This window comes from Monodelphis domestica, chromosome 1 (assembly GCF_027887165.1).
Source record: "Monodelphis domestica isolate mMonDom1 chromosome 1, mMonDom1.pri, whole genome shotgun sequence".
NCBI lineage: Eukaryota > Metazoa > Chordata > Mammalia > Didelphimorphia > Didelphidae > Monodelphis > Monodelphis domestica.
The window spans coordinates 609,899,457-609,925,940 of record NC_077227.1 but is presented as its reverse complement, the minus strand read 5'-3'; the positions used below and the strand labels follow the sequence as shown (position 1 = coordinate 609,925,940).

Here is a 26,484-nt window from a genome sequence, read left to right as displayed (position 1 = left end):
AAACAAAGTTGCTTGAAGAAATATACATTTGCACCAATTGTACTGATGTGGTTATGAATAAAAATAAATTTTTGTAGAAATAAATATATTTTAATTATAACATCCCCATTAGATCATTGGATAAAGATTTGAAGTGTCCTCAAAAATAGTTTTGAAATATGTTAATAAGGTATCTCAAAATATTCATTCAGATTTAGTGTTTTGTGACAAGTAAATTACAGATTTGATAGGTCACATTTTGATGTTAAATATATATATATTATAATAGGCATAAAAATGAGGAAAAATAATGAATACAATAAATTAGATTTTTCATTATTTGGAGGTAATGTAGATCTACAATAGCAACATATAATCTGTGGGAACATTCTCACAAATACCAGTTTAAAACTTCTTTTGTCTATAAGATATTGTAAACATCTCAACATTTAATATCAAAACATAGAAGTTATATTGATAAGTCTTGATTTTTTTAAAGTGGAATAAGTGAAATGTAAAAAATATATAATATTAATTAATGTATATGTACATGCATATACATATAACATGTGTAATATAAGTAATAAATAAGAAAAGCAGTAAAAGCTTCATGTTTAACAAGTTATCAGATGGACAAAAAATGGGGAAACATTCTATTGCATGAAAATTAATTTTGCTATGTGCCAGAATAGTTATCAGGTATGCATTTGGAAATTACTCCATTAAGAATTTAGAGATGATATTTGTTTCTAACAATAGTTTCTTGTCAGATACATATGTTTGATGATGTTGAATCAGTTATTATAGATTTCAGAAGAATGACATTTGAGCTTTGCAATTAGATGAGACAACTGATATTTGTAACCTAGCAATATTCATTGTATCTTTAAGAGATCTTCATGATGGTAAAGTGGAAGAAAATGATGCTGCTTTGTTGTCAGTTAAGAGTAAACTTGAGTGATCTTTATGTATGATTGGGAGATACCTTGTTCAGGGGCTTTTAAGATGGCATTTTACTCTAATGAATCATCTTTTTTTCATAATCAATTTAAAAAACAAGCACAAAAGCATATTTAATTTTCTGCATCTTTTAACCAATTGTATATTAGTAAAAAATGCTGTTCACCATAGAATATTGCTTATGAGAGCCTCCTTAAACTCAGGGCATATGTAAATGAATGTCTAGACAGGAAAATAGACATAATATGTTCATAAATGTTATTCTCTTGGCCACTTTTTTTAGCATTGATGTCTGAGTTTTTTTCCATGCCTTTTATATCTTTCCTTCTAATATCTTGTGTGAATTTTAAAAGTCTCCATCTTGGTCTAGCACCCCAAAATTGTGCACACCCACACTACATGGGCATGTGCTAGTCAATGACAAATCAGAAATAACTAACTGCCCACCTGGGCTGTCCTAAGCCAAGCTTGAGCCACCATTGGCACTTGTGAGGCACAGGAAGTGATGGAGAGAACAGCCTAGGGAATTCGCTCACTTCCTGTGGACAGGGCTAGATGCCAGTTTGTGTGAGGAGCTTGGGCAGGGAGGAGGCCCACAGACAGCTTCCCTTCAGATCAGTCACGTGAGTCAAGGACTGATTCTTTCCACCTTGGCCCTTTGGGCCTAAACTCCCTCTGCCTTGGTCAGAGGTTGAGTAGCCCCTTTCCCTTTTCCCTACTCCCATTGTGATTAAACCTCCATAGACTCCATTCTGACTTGAGTGTTTCATTTTAGGAATTTCATAAGTAAATTCCTTGGTGGCCATTGTTCAATATTATAACAATCTTAAAAGGTGAAATTTTCACCACACTTGTCAATAAGACCCTTCATAATCTGCTACCTTTCCAGGCCTATCATATATTGCTCCCTTTCATTCGCTCTATGGTATAGGCAAATTGGCTTTCTTGCTTTTGCTCACAAATAACATTCTACCTCTGTCTATGTACCTTTGCATAAACTATTCCTGATCCCATTGCTCTCAGTCTAGGTGATAAATTGCTTCTTCATCACCATTCCTTGGAATCTTTAGTTTCTTTCAAGGCTCAGCAAAGGTGATAACTCTACCCCTACTATTCTAGTTTACAACATAAGATTTTTTGTTTTTGTTTTTTTTTTATATGCATAACCCTAGGAACTAGCATACTACTTTACATATATAGGGTAATTAATAAATATTTGTTGAATTGAAATTAAGATCAGATGTATCAGTCAGTTTTGTTTGTTTTTTTTAAACATTGCTAAGTTGGCTTGAAGAACTACAGCTGCAAGAACGGGTGAGTAAAAAACCTTTTTGATTCTCCTTAAATTAAGCTGTTTTAGATCTTAGCAACAGGACCCTAAGGTCCTGGCTAGCAACTGCCTAAATTAGGACTAGAAAAACCTGGGAAAGATTTTTGACCTTGTCCTGCTTCCCATGTGTTTACTTTAGAAATATGGAGTTACAGACAGTTCAGAACTTAGTTAATAACTGGCGTTTCAATAAATACTTTGTTCTTTTCTTAGTACAAGCATTGGTCTACAACTTACTTAACAGCTGGCTTATCAGCCCCATGACCAATCTTATAGATACAGAATTCCTTGTCTCTCTGAAAGGGCTCATCCCATGGAACTTATGGCAAAATTTAATCGACATACTACTTTCCCTTGAGTTTTTGATTATTGTAATTATAATATTGTATTTCCTTGAAGAACTCATTTCTCAGTCAAACCAACAAATTGCTCCCTCTAATATCCAACAAATTGTAGAACTAAATACTCGGCAGGAGCTTATAGAGGAGCTTATGGAGGGACGTCATGGGGAGATCATAACTTTTATGAGAAGCATTAAAAGAGACTTAAGAACATTATCAGAAACTCTGAACACAGCTCCCCCTGCCACCTTGGCCTCAGAAAACCCTGATTCTAACCAACCCACCCCTCCCCCTGCCCCCTCGGCCTCAGAAAACCCTAATTCTAACCAACCCACTCTGAGTTCACACCCCACCCATGCTTCCAACCCCACACCCTCAACTCTAAGTTCACACCCCACCCATGCTTCTGACCCTAATACCTCCACTTCACACCTTACTGATTCCTCTAATCCTAACACCTCTGTATCCTTTCACACTTCTTCCTTGGCTCCTCCTTCACACCCTACACAATCCACTTTAAGTTCACATTCCAACCTAAATTCACACCCTACCTCTGATTTTTCTGGCACTATGGGACAACAACAAACCCTCTCTTTTAATGTGCCCAACTCTTCTATTTCTAATACTTACCCAACTGAGAATGGAGCAAGAAGCCTAGAAACAGGAGTACCAAATAATTCAGATAGCTTATTTTCTTTAAGGGAAGTACCTACTTTTAATAAGAATGGAAACTTGGTATCTGTGAGACATCATACACCTTTTAGCCCTGAAGATTTAAAAAAATTGAAGGAAGATATGCCATCATTTGTGGACAAACCAATATTAATTATAAAAAAATTAGAGAACATATTCAGAACTTTTGACCCCACTTGGTTGGATGTTGAGAATATATTAGAAGAATTATTAACAAAGAGAAAAAAAAATAAAATCGTCTCTCTGGCTAATCAAAAACGAGGTAGAAGAGGATATTATTGGCCAACTGAAGATCCACATTGGAACCCAAATGTTGAATTAGATCACACAAAACTAAACCAGGCCAGGGAAGCATTATTGACAGCCATGAGAGCTTGCTCCGATAGACCTGAAAAATGGTCAAAATTTGAAAGAACCCGACAAGATATTGATGAAACACCCTCCCAGTTTATGGACAGACTTATTGACGTAGGGAATACATATATGGACCTTGATTTATCCAGAGAAAGAGACATTAGACAAATACGTAGGCAATTCATTGAGAAGTGTTATTCAGTGGTAAAAAACTACTTTAAAACTAGCTGTCCTAATTGGGACTCTATGGACCTCAAAGAACTGAGGAGAGTAGCAACCTATGTTTATAAGGGTCGTGTAAAAAGACCTGAGGAAGACAATACATCAGTGGAAGATTTAAAGAAAGAAATTGAAATGTTAAAGAGACAATTGAAAAATAAGGGAGAGACTATTGCCCCTTTGTGGGAATTCACAAATAAATCAATAACTTGCCACTTCTGTGAGAAGAAGGGCCACAAAATGATGGAATGTAGAACCTTTCTTAAGATGATTGGAAGAAATACACAATCTAATAACAGCTTTAGAAATAATAACTATAGAAATGATGATAATGGTCATCGAAACCAGAATTTTAGAAATTTTAGAAATTATAATAATGATTATAGAAATAACTATAATGAATATAGAAGTAAGAACTTTAGAAACCAGAATTATAGAAATAGGAATTGGGAAAATAATGACAATGCTCCAAATGAAGAAAATTATAATGACCAACAACAATATATAAGAAATGGTGCTCATTCAAAAAATACTCGAGGTGCTAATGACCCTCAGAGAGGTGCCCTTCAGGAAGGTGGCCAAGGAACTTCCCAAATATAATGAAGGTGATTCTTCTTAGATTGTATTGATTTTGTTGATATTAATTAACCTTTTTCAGTTTTTTTTCTCCACTCCAAATAGTAGAAAAGGAAGTGGAAAAATGAAAGTAAAAATTAAAAGCAAAACAGATTAATGGAGTATGGGTGTCATCTGAAGGAAAACCCTTGCTCCCTAGAAGTTTCTATAACCAAATTTGCCAATCTATTCATAAAAATGGCCATTTTGGCACCCCGGACTCATCATGGAATCATCGTGGACTCTGTCAAGAGAGTATGGATAGCCCCTGGTATAACTACTATAGCCTCTAAAGTATGTTCAGCCTGCTCTACCTGCCAGACATATAACCAACATGCATTTCGTTGAAAAGCCTTTGGTGGATGTCCTCTGGCTTACACACCTTTTGAACATCTACAGATAGATTTCATAACAATGCCAAAGGCTGGACGTTATAAATTTTGTCTAGTAATAGTAGATCAACTAACCAGATGGCCGGAAGCATTTCCTACAGCCCGAGCCACAGCGGATTTTGTTGCAAAGATACTTTTAAAGAAAATTATTCCTCGCTTTGGACTACCAGCACATATTGATTCAGATAGAGGAAGTCATTTTACTGATTCTGTCCTAAATCAGATATATTCTTACTTGGGGATAACTCCCAAATTCTATGTTCCATATCATCCCCAGAGCTCAGGACAAGTGGAAAGAATGAACAAAGAACTTAAAACAATGATTGGAAAATTATGCACTGAGACACATTTAAAATGGCCCGAAATTCTCCCTCTGGCCCTATTTTATCTTAGAAGCAGGCCTAGAGGAGACCTACACATTTGAGATGCTTTTTGGACATCCACCTATACAGGCTAAACCTTTTCCCCCTGCATATACCTCACTATTAGGGGGAGATACTACTATTGCTTCCTATATTCAGGAATTACAGCACAAACTACGTGCACTTCATGAATCTGGAGCTGCAGTACAAGCCGGACCACTAGATTTTTCTCTTCATGACCTGAACCCAGGAGATAAAGTTTATATTAAGAATTTCAAGCAAACTGGAGCAACTCAGCCTTCATGGGAAGGACCATTCCAAATATTGTTAACTATTCCAACATCCATAAAGATTGGAGAAAAAGAATCTTGGATTCATTGCTGACATGTGAAGAAAGCATCTTCTGTTGAGATTGATTGACTGTATCTTATCACATGAATTGGAGATAATAATCCATAGACAAATGGATGATATTTTTTGAGAACACATTGAATTACTAATTTTTTCCTTATTTTTTATTATTGGTTTTCTTTTATTTTGATTAGAATATTTGATTTTTTTCTCATTTCTTGTACTAAAGGTACATATAAATAATATTTTTTTTCTGCAATAATACAAGTTAATATATATATATATATATTCTTGCATACCCCAAAAGCTTTAAACTATGGAAACCTGCCATTTATTGATAAAATGTTATGAGACTATGATTAATGTTTGTATCTGATTCCAGAAAATGGGATAAAAAACAAGGAGCACAGACTTAACCTGAATAGTGCCAAAAAGAGCACACATGAAATACTAATGTGAGACTCAAGGTTGCAACGCTTGACATACGTTAAGTCATAGGACTTCCTTGTATCTACATTCTTTGCGAAGTACTCATACAAGTACAAAATTTGACTATCATGCTGGCTCCCTATGTCCCTGAGAATGTCAAAATTCAGACGAGGGAATGATGCTTCCCTATCAAAATAGAATTCTAATTTTTTTCTTCTTATATTATGGCAACTTCCTGTAGTCTTGGCTACAAATGGTTAAGTGAAATATTACTGCATTCTGTCCTACAGACTTGTGGGATAGAAATTACTTTTAATTGAACCTATGCAAGGGCCTATTTTGAATTTTTTTTCCTTATGTTTTTGATTGTGCTTTTCTATTTTTTTGATAATTGACTCATACACCCCCATAACTCAACAATGCATTCTGAGTTGAACTGAATGTTTTTAACACTTACTTCAGGGGGGATTGTATTTTAATTTAAAATTTAAGAATTTTTTATTTTTTGTTTAAGATTGTATTTTTATATATAAAATCCAAGATTTTTATTTTGTTCGAGAAAACAACTTCAAGAAAGAAGCTTGAAACTTCTATATCCAGAGAATGAATTATTGCAGAGAGATGACAGAGAACCTGCACTTCATCAAGAAGATCAAGAATGAACTTTGGATATGGTTGATTGAACTGAACTTTGATTGAACATCTATTGTAAATGTACACATTTATGCCAAAAGAGACTGCCCCTAATTTGACTTTCTGTCAATGCACCCAGCAAAACATTGGTTTTGCTTTCTTTTCTTTTCTATTTCCTCCCTCACTATTCTAATTTCTCTTAGAAAATTGAATATTGTGTATATCTATAGTTATAAGTGCATTTAGAACTACAAGAATGATTATGTTAAATGATCAATGGGGAGACTAGTCTCCCAATGATCATCAGGGGAGATTGTAAATCTTGAAATTCCTCAGACTTGTGAATGTTAAAAAATTCCCCATTGGGGAATTTTTCATTGGAACAATTCCCTACTGGGACCATTCGCCATTTGGAAAGTGAGAACTCTACTTAGATCAGAAATGGAAAGACCTCTACTCCACCCATACTTAAGACTGCTTTAGGGGAGAAAACTCTTTGCTGAAACAATGAAAAATACTTACACCCATACTTAAGCCATGCCTATTTTTAGAATTAATACAAGGGGGTGCTAAGTACCTATAAAGGTCAGACAACTTGTGAATTTACAAGGAACAAAGAACTGGGAAACTTACTCAGAGCTTTCCTGGTGTGAATTACTCAAAAATCCACACCTTCTTAGGTGTGGACTAAGAATGGTCTGTCCTTTGAAAAACATCTACTGTGATTGGTAGATGTAAGAATTTAGGGGAGGTGACAAAGGAAAATTCCCCTTTATAAGGAAAGGAAAAGCTAAAAAACAGGATCTCTGGAGCTCTCAAAAGACAGTCTCTAAGGAGGTTGTTGAGAGAAGGACAATCTCTAAGGAGGTCTCTCAAGGGAGGCTGACTCTGGCTAGAACTCCCTCCGGGAGACTCTGTCCCCCTGAATCCTCGCTTGAACAGATCTTATGGTGAGTGATAACTGACTGACTGATCATTTCTTTTAGGGCTTAGTCCTGGGTTGGCCAGGGCTGCCTGGGCCGGCCTATTCTTTTCTCATTTATTTCCTTTTTCTCTCTTTCTCTCTTTCTTTAATTCCTCATTGTATTATTAATTAAATTCTCTATAAAACCCAGTTGACTTGGGTACATTCATAATTGGGAATATTTCCCTGGAGACCACCTTATATTTGATTTAAAACAAAACACTGTAGTGAAAACATTTTCTGCAATCACAAATTTACTCACCCACTCTTTATATCTACTACAATTTATATCTTCCACTGTTTTAATCACTACAGTTTATGACACCCAACCATTTTAACTCTTACAGTTTATGGCATCCACTCTTTTAAATGCCACAGTACATACCTGTAATCCCTGTTTCTGGGGAACCTGAAGCTGGTAGATCTCTTGAGCTGAATTGAAAGAGTACTTGTAGTGGGCCATGATACTTTGGAGTCTGTATTAAGTTTAGCATTATATGGTAAGCTCTTAGGAGGGGTGGTCACCTAGTTACCCAAGGAAATGTAAAATGACTGAGGTCAGAAGTTGAGCAATTCAGAGTTCCCATGTGAATCAGTGGTAACACACACACACACACACACACACACACACACACACACACACACACACACACACACATAGAAGGAAGGTGGTAGATAATCAGATGACATCTGCAAATAGTTTTAGAGGATCAGTGTTAAGAAGGGTACAAAACAGCATACTATATCAGCTCTTATTCAGTAGGTAAAGTTCTTATATAGTGTTTAGTACAATACCTGGCACATAGTAGGTACTTAATAAATATTTGTTGATTGAGTATTGGTTGGAGGAAAAAATTGAGAAAATGTTCATGGATGAGGTGGCATATGAGTTAAACTTCATAGAATGAGTAGAAATTCAAAATGAAATAGGGGAAAGTAGGATATTCTCAGCATAGGGGAGGGAAAGAGTATTTTAGGAGAAGAGAGAGAAGGGGGAGAGAAAGGGATAGAGGTAAAGGGAGGGAGAGAGGGAAAGGGAGGGAGAGAGAGAAGGGGGAGAGAAAGGGAAAGAGAGAGAGAGAGACAATAGTTTGGATTTTTATTTTTCAGGAAGAGAAATACCAAGTGTGCTTGAAGACATCAAGGAAGGACCAAATTGATAGCAGGGGACTAAAGATTAGAGAGAGAAAGGGAATGATTATGGGAGCAGTCTGCTAAAGGAGATGAGATCACATGTATTTGTATAGGGAAGATCATTAGTAAGAGAAGTGTGCCTTAAAAATTATTATTTGTGATTTATCTACAAAGAGGTAGTAGTTATAGCAGAGAGGATAACTGATACTGACAAAGGGAGAATGTAGAGATGGAAGAGAAATGGGGTGAAGAAGATTTCTAGAGAATGTTATGAGTATTTGCTATAATATACTCTAGACTTATTTCCTTATGAATAAATTTAAGGGTTTACTTTCAGTTATCTCTAAATTTCATTTTTGTTCCAAAATTCTGACTGTGCTGTACTAGGGGTCTGGAAATACTTTACAAAAGAAGTATCTGAATTTGACCTTAAAGGATAGGTAAATATAGAGGGGTCCATCATCTTATGGAGTTAACAATTTTGTAGGGAAATAAGAATTGGTATTACATGATTACTATAGTCTATCTTGAATATACTTGTGTAAGTTAAATGATACAAAATGCAGGGAGTGGTAGGAGGGAAGAAAGATCATCTCTGTCAGTGGGGCTTAGGGTAAGCTTCCAGGAGAAAGCTGAGCCTAGAAGTATAGTGATGAGTTCAACAAGGAAATATACTATCTCTCATACTTAGAAAGCTCTGCTTCACCTTCATCTTTGGAAGCTCTAGCTCCCTTTAAGTTTCAGAGTAAATATCATGCTACCACACTATCTTTCATTATATGAAACTAAGGGTTATTCTTTTTCTAAGATAATTTAAGCAAAGTCTTCTTGCTTGGAGATAGAATGCTTCTTTTTTGTTTGTTTGTTTTTTAAACCCTTACCTTCCATCATGGAGTCAATACTGTGTATTGGCTCTAAGGCAGAAGAGTGATAAGGGCTAGGCAATAGGGGTCAAGTGACTTGCCCAGGGTCACACAGCTGGGAAGTGTCTGAGGCCATATTTGAACCTAGGACCTCCCGTCTCTAGGCCTGGCTTTCAATCCACTGAGCTACCCAGCTGCCCCCTAGAATGCTTCTTAATGCCATATCACTATCCTAGAAAATGCTATAGTTTTTGGAGGCTTTAAAGATAGTTGAAAGGTTCAGAAATATACAAAAAACACAAATCACTTATCAAGAAGTCAAGAAACATCCCTGTATTATAAACTGCCATAGAATTAACAATGACTAACTTTTATGTTATTTTTATATGACCTCTTTTGCCCTATACAGAAATCAACACTGTTTATAAGCATATTAAACCTTCTAGCTTTAATCTTACAAGAGACTATGCAGAAAAGGTCTCCATGGTTACACTCAGGCTGCTCATTAAAGAATTAATAGAATGAGGAAAAATATCAAAGGTTACAACAGATGACATAAGACTACAATGCATATTCTTTACCCTTAGCCTGAAAATTCATTAAAAGAAAATGACAAAAGGCTAAATTAGATTATGTTGATTTAAACCAAATGGAGAAAACAATTACCCATTTACCTTTAATTAAATTAAACATTAGGAAATGATAATTAAACAGATGATTCCTCACAATGAAACTGTTCTTACAAAATCCCTTTAGTTAGTACCTCTTAAGAGAAAGGCATCATATAAATTTAGGTAAGTAATAATTTCAGGAATTGGGAGCTTCTAAGAAAACAGTTAAGGCTTATAAAAATTAAAATTCAAAGAAAAACTTTAACCAAATTTCTTCCACATGGCCTTCTTGTGTTGCTGTCAGGACCATTTTTTTTGTTTTGTTTTTGTTTTTGTACACACAATTAGATTTCTGGAAAGGAAATATGGGAGGCAATCAGAATAACAAAAGGAGAAAAATGGTCAGTTATAATTTAGAATTGCTGTTTTTTATAACTTATCCTTATCTTATAAGAGAAAAGACACTTGTATGATGTGCATCCTTCATTAACCTGGATCATGATATTTATTAGTTATATAGCCTAGGTAGTCACTTAACTTCTTTGGGTGGTTGGTTTCTCATCCATAAAAGGAATTTAATACATGTACTACCAACCTCTCAAGATCTTTGGGTGGGGTGAAATTGTGAATCTAATCATCATCATCATAATCATCTCTATAGACACACATATATAATATATATAAGCATATGTAGATTGTATTAGATTTTCCTGCCTACAAATCTCCTCCTTGAAAGAAAGAATGATGACTTCCTAGTCCACTGAAAGATACAATACTATTTTGTAACATTCGTTTTTACTAATACTTTGGAAGAAGATAAAACAGGGATCTAAAAGAGAATGGTTCCTAAAGAGAACATTTCTTAAAGATACATTATCTCCTCTATTCTGGTGGAGAAAAGCTGGTATGTGCTTGTATTTCTCGAGAAACAAGAGCTTTTTGGAGACTTCTATGCTTCAAATACCAACCAGCTAATCAGTAAGCATTTAAGTGCTGACAATCTACTAGGCACCATACTAAGTACTCAAGATATAAAGAACCACAAAAATTGTCCCTCCCCTCAAGAAGGTCATATTCTAAGAGGATAGAAAACATATAAATAACTAGATATATACAATATATGTGTAAACTGGATGGATGATGACCTAAGTGAAGGCCATAATATCTGGGAACACTGGAAAAGGCCTCTTGTAGAAGGTGGCATTTTACCTGAGTCTTGGAAACCAGAGATTCTAGTAAATTATCATGAGGAGAGAGTATTCCAGGCATGGTAGACTGTCCCTACAAAGATGTAGAGATGAAGGGCAGGGTAAGAGTAGATGGAGAGCCAGGTCTAGAGATGGGAGGCCCTGGGTTCAAATTAGATTGACATTTCTTAGGTGTCTGACTCTGGGCAAGTCACTTAACTCCAAATACCTAACTAGCCCTTGCTGCTCTTTTGGCTTGGAACTAATACTTAGTATTGATTCTAAGATAGAAGGAACTGGTTTAAAGAAAATGATATGGAGATTAAAGATGCAGGGTCATGTAAATAGCAAGGCGACTAAGATGACTGGATTGTAGAGTTTGTAGAAGGAAATTAAATGAAAAAGTAGGACGAAGCCAAATTGTGAAGAGTTTTAAGTGTCAAAATTTTTTACATTTGCTCCTTAAGGTAATGAAGATTCACTGGAGTTTATTCAGCTGATAACATTTTAACAGCTGGGTTCTCTTGAAGAAGCTGATAATGATGGAGTCAGAACCTGACCAGTTGGGAAAGAAGTGGTAAGGTACAACAGTAGTAATATGGGGCTGGGCTTGAGGCAAGGACCACTCTTACAGAAATATCATAAATGAATAGCAATTATGAAAAAAGCCAATGCTCTTGCCAGAATTAGGAAGCGAAAGATGACAGTAGCTATAGGGGAAAAAGAGAGTAGCAGCAAACCTTGGTGGTAAACATACAATTAAAAATTTTTTAAATGTAGGACAGGTATAGAGGAGGAAAAAAATTGAAAGCATGGTTCCTTCCAAAGAGGATGACAGAGTAAAGGTTAAAAAAATTTCAAAGACATTGTTAAACCATGGTTATACAGCTAGGTGGTGCAGTAGATGGAGCACTGGATCTGGAGTCAGCAGCATCTGAGTTCAAATTCAGCCTCAGATGTACTAGTTGTGGGATCTTGTGCAAGTCACTTAACTTCTGTTTGCCTCAGTTTCCTCATCTGTACAATAGGAATAATAATAGCAACTATCTCCCAGGATTGTTTTAAGGCTCAATTGAGATAATGTGTTAAGTGCTTAGAATAATACCTGGTACATAGTAAGTACCACATAAATGCTAGTTATTATTATTATAATTAATGTGAGTTTAGGCAACAGACTAAATCATGCCCATGATTTTGCTTCAAATACCAATATCTATGAATATTTATAAATGTCTTAATTTTTCTATTTCCCTGATATATTCCACATAAATACTTGTACATGCAAATATACATTCATATGGTTAGTTGAAGAACATAATAGAATTGAATCTTCTATTGAATTGTAAGGGCACAGCACTTAAGGCACTGTCACAGTGATTCCAGTTCCCAGGTAAGCTTCAGAGCAATCAAAGTAATAATTCATGAGCTCCCCATGAGCTAGCTTTACCTAAAGCAGAGGACAGACCAGTTCATAATAAAAGCCATTTCATTCAATAGCATAGCAAAATAACGACAAAGAATACCTCTTGCAACTGATGCACAAAATGGTATAGGATTCTCATACCACTGGTGCCAAGAGGCATATATAGAGAACTTGCCTGGCCAGGACATATTTGTAAAGAACACACACAGCCAGAGCAACTCAGATTCTGAAGACTACCCTTAACATCTTTTTCCCCCACGCACAGTTGCTGGGGCTAATGAGCTTCTTTCTTTTCTGCTTGTCTCTTTTCTCTGTTGTCCCCATCTATATGTTTGGTCTCTACTGAATTCAATTGAATAAACATTAATTATTTAAACACAGTAAAAATGATGTGCACCGCTAGTTACTGGGGATACAAAAACAAAAATTCAACAGTTTCTATCCTCATAATCCTATTTTATTTTCTTGGAATGCTGTTGAGGAAGGGAAAACAATGTATATCCAGAGAAATAAATAGTAAATTTTGGGGGGGGGGAGGGTGTCACTAACAACTGAGATCAGGAAAGCTTTTGTGAATGTAGCAAGTGATGATATGAGCTCAGCCTAAAAGGGAGTTAGGGATTCCAAGAGGTGAAGGCGAGTCCTATAGTTCCTATGCATATGTGGCTTTTTCTCCTCTAAAGAGCACTCTAAAGGTGGTCTCAATTCTCTTAGCATATGGCCCTGGAGCTATATCAACTTTTTGTGAGTCAGATTCCCCATTAGTTACCCAGATATAGTGTATGAAGAGGAGTTAATATTTAACAAAGCTGGAAAGTTGGGTTGGGGACAAGTTGTAAAGATCCTTAAATGCTAAAAGGAATTCATATTTACTCATAGAAGTAATAGCTACTGGAGTTCATATACTGAATCAAGAATGAAATGGTCAGATCTAAATTTTAGAAAAATCCAAATTACCTCGAGGAGCTTCACTTAGCTAGAATGAAAGTGGATGAGTGAAGTTAGTTAGTGACCTCAGTTCTTATGTGCCAACACTATGCTAAACACTGGAGATGGAATTAAAATACAAACAAGAAAGGCAATCCTTGTCTTTAAGGAAGGAACCCCAAAAGAAGAGAGGGGCATGGAGAAGGAAGGAGATATAATTTTTGAAGTCAAGAAGTTCGGAGCAGAGCTGGGATCCCTCTACAAAATGGAGTCCTTATAAAAAACTCACGAATTCAGAGAAGAGAACAGAGATATTAGATGTTCCAAAGTGAGTTAAGTTTCTCAGGCACTGAGGAAATTTCACCATTAAAGAGCAGTTAAGGAATGATTCCAAGTTCACAAGTCATGATCAGAGCTAGGGAGGGCACTGAAAATAAAATTTGTTTTTAAATGGTAGAGCCAGGTTTTGAATTTAGATCCTCAAATTTCAAACTCGGTGCTCTTTCCACTATATTATATTGCTTTTCCTCAAACTTGATATTCTGACTTCTGCCCATGATTACTCCTGTAAACCATCCCCTACTCCTGAAAGGCATACTCTCAGTCATCTTTATCTCTCAGAATCACTGTCTTTAAGATTTGGCTTACATGCCAAAGCCTTTATAAAGCCTTCCTTCCCTGATTTTTCCAGTTGTAAAGTTCTCTCCCTTAATTTTACCCTGTATTCACCTCTGACTCTTAGAAACTATGTGATGGTGAGTAAATCACATCTCTAAGCCTGTTTCCTCAGCTCTGAAATGGGGGTAATAGGGTCTAACTCACAGGACTGTAGTGGTTCCAAATGTGATATGTATAACAAATTTGGAAACTTTAAGTTAGCTATAATTATATTAACAAAAAGATCTAACTTCCTTATTTCAGGGTTTCCTGAATTTTGATAACCCATTCTCTCCTTTCTAACCTAATACTAATCAAATCAGCTCTTTGCTTTCACATGTTATTATGATTTTTCTATGTCTCAAGACCTGTCAATCATTCTCTTACTACTTTTACCTTGCTACACACAGCAGAACTAACCAATGAAAATGAGTTATTCTTCTGATAATGAAGTTTGATAGCATATATGTTTTACCCTAAGATGCAGGATATTTGGTTAAGACTTTTGTACTTAGTTTAGATCTCTGATTTTACATTCTAAAGTATGTAAGGATCTATTCTTTAGAATTAATTCAGAGTACTTATTTGGATCTTTAGACTGACATTTAAGGTTACATGCCATCTATATAAATACTGTATTGTACATACACAAGACACTACAAGTATAATCTATAGCACTTCTGTTCAAATTCACCCTTCATAAAGTTGCAAAAGTAATTCTCTAATATCTAGGACTTGCTTACCCTACTCAAAAAAGATTGGCTTTTTATTATCTATAAGATTAAGCACCAATAGGTCCTTTAAGACTCTCTACAATCTAGTTCTAACTGTACCTTTATTTTAAAACTTGAAAATCTATTTTGTTTATTTCTGAATACATTCCCCTCTCCTCTTCCCTAAGAACTTTTCTTAATATCAGAGATTTAAAAGGAAGAAAAACATAGTTCACCAAAGCCAAAACTTGTGTCTGACAGTATAAGCAACATTCTATATCCAGTCTTCCATCTTTGAAGTAAAGCTGAATTTGAATCTTTACCCAGGGTTTATTTTAATTTTATTGTTCTTTCCATGTATGTTGCTGTAGTAGCTATGGGTATTGTATTCTTGGTAACTTATCTTTCTTGGCTTGTTTGACTTTACTCCTTCACATATTTCTATATTTCCATAAAATTGGGCTTGCTATTTTTTAATCTTGTTATACTGTGTCTTAGCACAATGTAGCACATGTAGACTTTTATTAGATGATTATTGATGGACTGGGATGTATGTTGTTTAGTAAGAATTATCACTTCTGGTGCTTGATGAACCCTTTTCAGGGTCGCTCTTCTTCCTTTGGTGTCCACCTCTTACTCAGCTCTCACTTGTGGCTCCAAGAAGCTGCAGAATGAAATGCAAAAAAAATGAAGAACAATGAAGAACAATAGCATTGGTGGACTAATTAGAGGTGTTGCTGAATTAAAAGTTTTAGAAATGTGAGGCAACAGTTTACCAATAACTAAAATAATTTCAAATCCTGCTTCCTATAAATAGTTAACCTAAGGTAAGTCACAATTTCCCCGAGTCAGTTTTCTCAACTTTCAGATAAAGGGGATCCACTACATGGCCTCTAAGGTACCTTTCTCTTCAAGAGATATGATCCTATATATTTATATTCAACTAATATAAACTATTCATTTAAAATTTCCAGAAAACACTCTCATGCAATGTATAAAAACTTTTTTTAAAGCAATTTTAGTTTTAAACGATGTTTTAGAGAGGTTTTTTAACCTGATGTCCTATAGATTTTAAGGGAGTCTGTGAACTTGCAGGAAAAAAAAAAAGATTACATCTTTATTTCAATATAATTGATCTTTGTAATCCAATTCATTTTATGCATTTTATCACATTAATCTGAGAAGGTATCCATACATAGACTTTACCAGCTGGTCAAAAGAGTTCATGACAAATCAAAAGTTCAAGAACTTTTGTTTTAGATAACAGAATTGGCCTCAGTTTCTTCATCTGAAAAAATAAGGGGAGGTGACCTCTATGATTTTAAAGTATCTTTCAACATGAATGACTTATGATTTTAATAGCCTACTTAACACCAGGTACAAATTTACATAGGTTTGGTGAGTGTATATTAAAAGACTCACAAAGTCTTCAATTTCAGAAATGGTAAAATGCATTTTTAATTAACAAGATGAAAGAGAAGACATTTATGATGGAATAAAAATGTTACTATAAAAGTAATTGCCATTGGAATCATTTTTAAAAGCCTAAAATTAAAAAAAAAAACATTTAATTTTGTTGGTCCAAACATAGATATCATATGAAAATAAATATTTGGAAACCTAGAATTTCTTAAGAGATTAAAATTAACGGTACAACAGTTTTCTGGATTGGGTACAGAAATGCTTTCAGTTCTAGCCTGGGAGTCATTAGACATACATTTAAAGACCAATTCTGCTACTAAAGTCACATATAAGCTCAGGTAAAACCCAAGTTCTATAGGCATCTGTTCACTTTTCTGAAGGAGCTGAACTAGTTATTTTCTAAGACTCTTTCCATTGTTAAATCTTATCTCTGAGATTCTCAAACTTTTTGGTCTCAGGATCTTTTTAAATTCTGAAAAATTAAGAACTCTAAATTTAGAGTTTTTTGTTTATAGGGGTTATAGCTACTGATATTTGTATATTTATATATATCATATATATATATATCAGCTATATATATATAGCTACTGATATTTAGCTTAAAACCCTTTAGTATTATTATGAAGAATGTTGACACCATAGACCATCTGAAAAGGTCTACCAGAGGTCTCCAGACTACACTTGAGAACCCCGACTATAACTTATGCAGGGAATGTACAACTTTCGTAAGCGATGTGGCACTGAAAGGGTGTAGATTATGACCTTCCTTAGAAGTGCTCCACTCAAAACCAGACAAAAAGATGTTTCACTCTCCGTTTTAAATAATTTAAAAATTATTTGAGTGAGATCACAGATCCCTCGAAGTAATTATTCAAAGGCTCCAGGAGCACATGGAAGAGGAGTAACCACATTAGTGATTTTTCGACCCCCAGAGAGGATTCTGGAGGCTTCAATACTGGTGTGGGCAGAGTAAATCGCAATTAAGGGAAGGAGGACAAAAGACGTCCCTTTCATGGCCTCTCCCTAAAGGGCAAGTTCGGGAGCCTACAAGGATGGCTAGGATCTCACAAAGAGCTTCCCCATACAGGAGCTGTCACTTGATGAGGGGGCTGGGCGAAAGCTGCGACCATCCCCAGGCCTCCTTTCCACCTGCGTCGCTCAATCAGAAGCGGTGGGGGACAGCTGCCCTGCAGAGCACGCCAAGCCGGGTCAGGTCGAGGCCCTTCTGATAGGCCTAGTTTCATCTACCCGGAGCTGGAGCCGACAGGGCGTGGCCTCCGCCACGCTGAAAGGAGCGGGGAGGTGGTCCCCCACATTCTAGGCCCAAGTCCAAAGCAGAGTTGCGTGGTTAGGGACCGCCTCCTCCGGGGCTACCCGCAGCCCCGCCCCACCCCAGCGGTCCCCTCCCCCCCTCTCCTCACCCCCGGGCTTCGGCGCCCTTTTCCCGCCGTGCTCTGCCGCGGCAGCCGCGTGGCGTCACTTCCCCCCGCTCGGCCTGAAGGTGGGCGGAAGTGCCTGCCCTCCCCGCCGCTGCCGCCGTCTGTCTCTCTGGTTACGCTTTTTTTTCCCTGGGACCGGGCTTGCCGACTCAAAAAGCGCCCGGCCAACGCCATGGGAGTCCCGGCTTTCTTTCGCTGGCTGAGCCGCAAGTATCCGTCCATCATCGTGAACTGCGTGGAGGAAAAGGTAAAGCGGTGGGTGGGGGGTGGTCCGGGGGAGGAGTGGATAGGGGTCCTCCGAGGCGTCGGTGGAGAGGCAGGGGGCGCCGGGCGTGACTAGGCCCTCTGTCTCCCGCCGCCCCTTTTCCGCTTGTTGTCGAGCCTGAGTCGGGTCCAGCCGGTCCCCCAGAGTCCTGACGTGCCTGCGGGCGGGACACCCCCCTCTTTGGTGTACCCCAGTAGAGAGTCCCCACCCCCTTGGGTATTCCCCGCGATGAGACACGAGGTGGTGACTTCTAAGTTCCACGGGCGGGCAGCTCGGCCGTGAGTGCAGGAAGCAGGGCTGCGGGCGAGGGAAGAAGGGAGGGGTTAGTCGGGCTCTGGGCATGGGAGAAGCAGCGTGCCTTGTTTTCGCGCTGCCCCTTTTGGGTTGGCCTCCGGGGGCTGAGTTCCATCTCCGCAGCCCTAACTCCTTCATCCTAGGCCACTTTCCGGCGTGCGGATGTTAGGAGTCTTGATTGTGGGAGCTGGTAGTCTTCTGCTTCTTCCCCTCCGCGCGCTCACCCAATCTGCCCCAGACTTGTTTTCCTTTGCTGTGGGCTTTAATTTAAAAACAATCTTGTGCCTGAGAAGCACGCACCACAGGCCCGCCAAATCTAGAGTTTGTATTCTTACTTGCGGTAACAAGATTTATTTCTAGTTTAACTTTTTTTTTCATTTACCAAAAATCTAACCTGTAGTCCTCAGAAGGGGGGAGCGGGGGAGACAAACTCAGCTTCGGGAAGTGAAGTCACGGTCTTTATTATCTCAAATTATGATTGGTCCTTGCATTGATCAGTTTTAAGTGTTTCAGAGTTATCGATGTTGTAATTTCTATAGAAATGGTTCTCTGGGTTCTGCTCAGTTGACTTTGCATCAGTTATACACGTCTTCCCCTTTCGTTTTCATCATTCGTTAGTGAATTATAACGATGTTAATATATCATAATGTGTTCAACCAATATCAATGGGCAAATTTACGCTACAAAAAAGCCGACATATATATGTCTATAGACCTTTTTTTAACATATGGATGCTTTCATTGATATCTTCGAGATTTTGGCATCTCTGGGTCAAAAAGATACAGGGCAATTTAATAACTTAGGGGACTTGTTCAAAATTGCTTTCCAAAATGGCTTTACAGCTCCACTGACCATGCCTTATTTTTATGAACTTTTAGAAACGTGCCTTCAACTTGTTCTTTAATGTTTTCATGCAAACTGCTGTATTTTTCCCTCCAAGAATTTGTCATAAAAATTAAAGGGAAAAATCTGATTTCCTGAGATTTTGATTTCCTAGTTGCATTATTTGGATCTTCAACTTTTTTGGATAGAGGGAGCTAAACAGCCTCTCTTCGTATTTTTGATTTAAATAATTTTGAATTGTATTTTTATTGCTTCCCTGTTAGACTTTTTTTTTTACCTTCTCTTTGAATTAAAGGCAGAAAAAAACATTGCAAAATCTTTCTCTGTATAAATTTGACATAAGTTGCTCCTTTTGCATCTTGAATTTTACTCCATTTTAGTTTTTTACTTCTTCCGGGTCAAGATATCAAATTATGTTGTAGAAGCATTGCTAAGATTACCTATATTGTTCTTAAAAGAGGAAAGTCCTTTATTTCATTGTTCTATGAGTTCTTTCAAATGCACATTCATGTGGCATAGGAAATCAAGGGATTCAGATAATTGCAATAATGATGGACTTGTAATATTTGTTATGCCAACATTGATTGATTTATCAAAGTAGACTTCATTGAATTCAGATTTTTGTAAGTTGGTATTAATGGTTGAATGAGTATTGGCTTAAACTTTACAATAAAATTATATTTCTATGAATAATTGAACTTAGAGCAGGCCCCCCAAAAGGTTCGATTCTTATAAAATTCTAGAAGAGTGCATTGAACAAATTTTTGTAGATCAGACTAAACTATGCTGTATGGCAGCTGTCACCCTAAATGTTAGTATCAGTAATTGAGTAAAAGGACTCATCTTTCCCAGTAGACAGATCATGGCTTTTTCTATTAAGTTTCAATAGTGCTCTGGTTAGCGCTTCTGCACTTTTCACCAAATACATTTCTTTTATATATCTTCAGTTTTCCTCTTTCTTGTTCCATTTTCTCTGCCTTACTCAGTGGGAAAAGATTGTTGATTTTCTTATTAGACTTAAGGTGGCTATCTTTTAGGATTACCTGAAGGAAGGAAAATAGATTGTGATAGTATACATCAGAAAAATCAATGTGTTCTGGAATGTAAATCAGAAGGCTTCACGAAGGAGGTGAAATTTATTTAAGTATGAGTAGGATTTGGATAGCCATAGAGGGGAGAGGTTGAGGACCCATTGTCTAAATTTTTTTTTAATATATTCTAGAGAAGTCGGTATATGGCAAAATATATATTGGTATTATCTAGGAATGAAAATGTTTAAGCCTGGTCAGCAAGTTTTTTTCTTAAATTTGCTCAGCACTGTGCTAAATATTTTGAAAGATTAAAAAAAAAAAAGAGTCTTCTTTTAGTATTTTACCATCTGGTTGGACATTTACAAGATGAATGCATTTAGAACAATACTCAAACCTTATGTTAAATTATATGGAATAGACTATACATTAGGGACAGGAATTTAAAGTTGTGATTTCATTGCCCTGGTTGAGGAGCCTCTTCCAGTGCAAATTGGTACTTTTTTTGAAACTTAAAAATCTTTCTAGGAGTTGCTTACAGCACACAATTTAAATAATTTGCCCAAGGACAGGCAGCCAGGATATGACCAAGCCTGCACTTGAATCCAGGTTTTCCAGGCTTAGTGGCCTGCTCTCTGTCCAATATGCCATTCTGCTTTTCATTTTACAAGAACAATATTAATAATTCATATTTATATGTCTTTAAGGTTTTTAGAGTTTTCCATACAGTTTTCTTTTGCTACAGAAAGGAAAGTAAGGACGAAACTAAGTCCCTTTTTTAAACAATATTTTAGAGTTAGGTAATGTCAGACCTCATTTTTAATTCTTTGAATTAAAGGCAGCAAAATCATTGCAAAATCTTTCTCTTAATAATAAGGGGCTTAGAACCCTCTTACTAGAAGTGAGGTTACTGATTGAGCTTGATTAAGTAACTTGCTTATGGTCACCATGCTAGTTAGTTGCCAGAGGCAGCATGAACCCACATCTTGATTCTTCAGTTTTGTACCCTTTCCTTTTGAGACCACTATGCTGCTCCAATATAATGATCAAGAACTTAGAAAAAGAAAAGATAATTCTTTTTAAAATCACTGGGAATATTTTCCTGAAGGAGTAGGACTTGGAGCTAATCTTTGGAGGGAGGGTGGCTGATACTGGCATTCTTACTTTCAATTTCATTCTGTTTCCCAACGTTTTCACTGAAAACTTTTTGTTATGTATATGGCAGATACCTCCCTATTTTTTCCCTACTAGGGGTGTTAAAACTATCAGACCATACTGATTCTTCTGTTTTTCACTTTCCTTTTGACTTTTAGAGCTTCAACTTCCTCAATACTTAAATGGGAGATAATAATACTTGCCTTATCTGCCTCACAAGATTTTTTTCTGGGGAAAGGGATGCTCTTAGAAGATTTTAAAGTGCTGTAGTAATATAAGAGGTTGATGTTGCCCATCTAGGTGATCCTCTCATTTCATCAGCTTCAATCTAGCTATTCTGTATCCTCTTCTATATTACTTTTATGTAGCTAAAATTTTAGAGTTTACAGAATACCTTTATCTGTTATTTAATTTGATCCTTATAATGATCTCTGAAATATTTAGGATAGTTTTATTCTTTACTGATGACAAATTATATAGTCCAAATGTTTAGTTCAAAGCTTTTATTTCAGTTTTTTTTTCTGCTAAATTATGCTGCCTCACTCACCAATTTTACACCTTCTATTGGAACTTATTCCAGTTGAAGGATCTTTTAAATGCTATTTTAAGTTTTAATATTTTGTTTATTTTTATTCTGAACTTAAACACCATATTTATTATAATTATAATATTATAATATTATTACAATGTAATAATATCATAAACACGCTATTAATAGGGACATTTTATATACAAAGTAGGTCAGAAAACCTCATCTGTATTATATAATAGTTTTTCTTTAAAATATTTAATAAACTTAACATTTAATTTCTTAAAATTAAATTTTATTCTCATTTAACAAGGATTTATTTTCTCATCTTACATGTTCTCCCCCACTAGGGGAAAAAGAAACACAAAATCTTTGTGACAAAAATATGAAGTCAAACAAAACATTCCTATGTTGGCTATGTCTAAAAATGTTTGCTCATTCTAATTACTTAGTCTTATTACATCTCTGTAAGGAGATAGATAATATGCTTTGTTGATTCTCTGAAATCATGGTTGTTGAGAGTTCTTTCAAAGTTGTTCATTTTTAGTGTTATTAGAATATAAGTTGTTTTGCTTTCACTCATTTCACTCTGTATTAATTCATAAAAGTTTTCCTCAGTTTCTCAGAACCTTTTTTTGTCTTAGAGTACAATAGTTGTTATTCCATAACATTCATATGCTGTAATTTGTTTGCACATTTCCTGAAAGATGGGCAATTCTGTGTTTTCCAGTTCTTGAATTTCTTTTTTAACTTTTTGGGGCATATGCCTAACATTGGTATTTCTTGGTCAAGGGTATATACACAGTTTAGTAAATTTTGGTCATAATTCAAATTCCTTATGAAAGGCTATACAGATGTACTAATGTTGCATCTATATGGGTTTTTTTTTTTTTAATAGCACCTTCAACACTAGTTTTTTTAATTGATAAATTTTGACAGTTTGATAGGTGGAACCTCATGCATTAATTTCATTTCTCTTATTGGTGATTTGGAACATTTTTTATATAACTGTAGAGTCACATTTCTTTTTGTGTACTCTCTATAGCCCTTGAACAGTTGGGGAATAGCTCTAATTTTTATAAGTTTATATTATTTATATTTTTATATATCTTGGAAATGTGATTTTTAACAGAGAAACCCTAATGTAAAGATTTTTCCTGTTAACTGTTTCCCTTTAGGTTTTACCTTCTTTGGATTTGTTTGTGCAAAAAAAATTTAAATTCTTATATAATAAAATTTTTCTATCTCATGTGATCCTTTCTATTCTTTGTTTGGTCATGAAGTCTTCCATTATCCATTGATCCAAAAGAGAATTTTTTTCCTTGTTCTCATTTACTATAAAACTTTTTGTATTAGATCAGGTATCCATTTGGATATTATCTTGGTATGTGATGTTAGTGGTTGGTCTTCACTTTAATTTCTATCAGATTGCATTCCATTTTCAAGCAATTTTTGTGAAATAGTAAATCCTTTTGTCAAATAGCTCATTATTTTGAATTTATTGAACAGTAAGACTATTAGGTTCATTTGTTTCTTTATGTTATATACTTATCTTTTCCACTGATTTATATCTCTTTTTAAAACTTCTGTGAAACTTTTGATGATTACTGCTTTGTAGTATATAGTTTGAGATCTGGTACGCCACATCCCTTTCCATCCAACTTTTCAAAAAAAATTTCCTTGAGATTCTTTATCTTTCATCCCTCCAGATGAATTTGGTCATTATTTTTTCTGTGTATTTATCAGTCTGTTAGCAGTTCAACTGGTATGGCATTGAGTTAGTAAATTAATTTAGTATTGTTATTTGTGAGGGTAGGCGAAAAGCCTTGGCCAGAGAAACTTGGCTTAAAAAAAAAATTATCTAGGTTATCTTTAAAAAAATTTTGAGAAGTTCTCGTCCAATCTTATGGTTGCCATTAACTGTAAAAATAGAATTATATCTCTAATAATAAAAATTATATTTTATGAGGTTTATTAGGGATTATTAGAAATCAAGGATACAAAATAAAAAACAACTTGCCCATGGCTGATTAGCCAATTCAAAATTCCCCCCACCCCCTTATCTTAGCTTACCACTATACTTCCTACATCATTGCAATGGCAAAGGGGCAAGTGTGGGAGGTGTTACTGCCAGTTAAATACCAATTGTGATCTTGCCAACCTGGGGACTCAGGTGAGATTATAGGGACTTCTGGGAAATACCAAGGACTTCTGGGGATTGAAGTCTGGGGTTCAAAATCTCCATTTTACAACTGGTATGGCATTGAGTTAGTAAATTAATTTAGTATTGTCATTTTTGTTATATTGGCACTGCCTACCATGAATAATTAATATTTCTTAAATTATTTGTGTCTGTATATCCATTAAAAAAATATAGTTGCATTCATAGAATTCATGTGTGTACCTTGGTAGGTTTACTTCTAAGTATTGTATGCATTATTTTAAATGCAATTTCTATTCTTTCTAGGTTTTGTTAGTATATACAGATATTTTTATTTATGTGAATTTAATGTCCTCAACCTTTGCTGAAGTCGTTTTGATTTTTTTTTTTAGTTAACTCTTTTTTTTAAACCCTTACCTTCCATCTTAGAATTCATACTGTATGTATTGGTTTCAAGGCAGAAGGGTGATAAGGGCTGGGCAGTGGTGATTAAATGAATTGTCCAGGGTCACATAGCTGGGAAGTGTCTGGGGCCCTATTTGAACCCAGGACTTCCTATCTCTAGGCCTGGCTCTCCATTCACTGAGCTTCCCAACTGTCCTCCACCCCTGGTTAACTCTTAATGAATGTTCTTAATGTCATCTGCAGAAAATGATAATTTTGTTTCTTTGCTTATGCTTATTCCCTTGATTTCCTATTTTTGTCTTTTGCTATAGCTAGCATTTCTATACTATATCAAAGAGTAATAGTGTCAGTGGGCACTTTTGTTTTGCCCTAATCTTACTGGAAAAGATTCTAGTTTATTTGTGTTAGAAAAAAGCTGGCTCTTCATTTTAGAGATAAACTGCTTACCAGGCCAAAGAAAGGCTCATTTATCATATTTCCGGTGTTTTTCACAGAAGACGGTGTTGTATTTGTCAAAAACTTTTTTCTGCATTTATAGATAGTATAATTTTTGTTGTTTTTATTAACATGGACACCTATAGTTTCCCTAATTTTGAATCAGCTCAGCATTCATGGTATGAATTCATCTTGGCAATGCACAAGGTCGATTACCAAGAGACTACTAATGTATACTCTTTGTAACATTGTCATAGTCTCATTGCTAATTGTTTATTTCAGATTTTTGCATCAGCCTTTAAGGTATTGGTCTTTTTCTTTCTTTTGATTCTTGTTTAGGTATCAATATAATTTCTATAATAGAAGAAATTAGGGTAATTTCTTTTCCTCTTTTTTGCAAGTATTTTGTATAAAATTAAAATGAATTATTCTTTGAATATTTGCCAGAATTTTTCTTGTGAAAACATGCAACTTTCAAAGTTGCCCTGGTTGTCTTCTTTAAATGGTATATCATGATAGTCCTCTTCAGAAATGTAATAAGTTACTATTGCAGTAGATACAAAAGCTTATTAATGTTGCCTTACAGTCAGGAAAATAAGTAGTGCAGGTATTATCCCTGTTTTGTACATGTAGAAACCGATAAAATGATTGACTTTTCCTACCCTGGTCTTCTGACTCAGTGCTTTTCACTACACCATATGTATATATAATCAATAATACCAGTAATCATATTGGGAGATATCCTTAGATTCATAATGTGTTGAGAAAAAAATTTGGATTTATTTCAGCCTCAGAGTAAAAATTACTTCTTTATTTTTGACAGAATCATTGGCAGATCTAAATTCGATGAAATATAAAAGGGATAAATGTACACTTAGGTTAAAGCATCAGTAGAGTTAAATATCGGAACAGAGGTATATCTATATATAGTTCTCTGTACTAGGGACACAAGTTAACATGGAAAAGAGGTAGTATTGGTGGCCTACAAACTCACTCTGAGCAAATCAGCAAGTATTTTTTTTTTCAGAATCTTCTCCAACCAAAATAATTTTTTTGAACATTTTATTTAATTAATTTAGAATATTTTTTTCATGGTTACAAGATTCATGTTCTTTCCCTGCCCTCCCGCAAACCACCTCCCATAGTTTGACGTGAGGTGCAATTCCTCTGGGTTTTACATGTGTCATTGATCAAGCCTTATTTCCATACCATTAATATTTGCCCTAGGGTGATCATTTAGAGTCTATATCCCCAATCATATTTCCATCAACCCTTGTGATCCAGCAGTTGTTTTTCCTCTGTGTCTCTATTCCCACAGTTCTTCCTTTGAATGTGGATAGCATTTTTTTCTCATAAGTTCCTCAGAATTTT

At 35.7% G+C, this 26,484-nt stretch overlaps 1 protein-coding gene and 1 long non-coding RNA gene across 3 annotated transcripts in view; one reads left to right on the top strand and one right to left on the bottom strand.

Moving 5' to 3' along the window:
- Nucleotides 1–15,423: 15,423 nt before the first annotated feature.
- Nucleotides 15,424–17,783, bottom strand: LOC103106704 (uncharacterized). Its single transcript, XR_459081.2, has 2 exons — nt 17,645–17,783; nt 15,424–15,801 (listed from the first exon to the last, which is right to left on the bottom strand). It is a non-coding gene; the product is annotated as an uncharacterized LOC103106704 (long non-coding RNA).
- A 160-nt stretch (nt 17,784–17,943) lies between these two features.
- The window catches only part of XRN2 (5'-3' exoribonuclease 2), a 100,573-nt gene continuing 92,032 nt past the window's right edge, over nt 17,944–26,484 (top strand). The window contains exon 1 of one of the 2 annotated variants that reach the window (XM_001373942.4): nt 17,944–18,245. In XM_001373942.4, coding sequence (XP_001373979.1) covers nt 18,171–18,245 — 75 coding nt within the window. In that variant the 5' untranslated portion in view covers nt 17,944–18,170. The remainder of the gene's footprint in view (nt 18,246–26,484) is intronic. The other variant, XM_016427520.2, reaches the window with a different exon arrangement.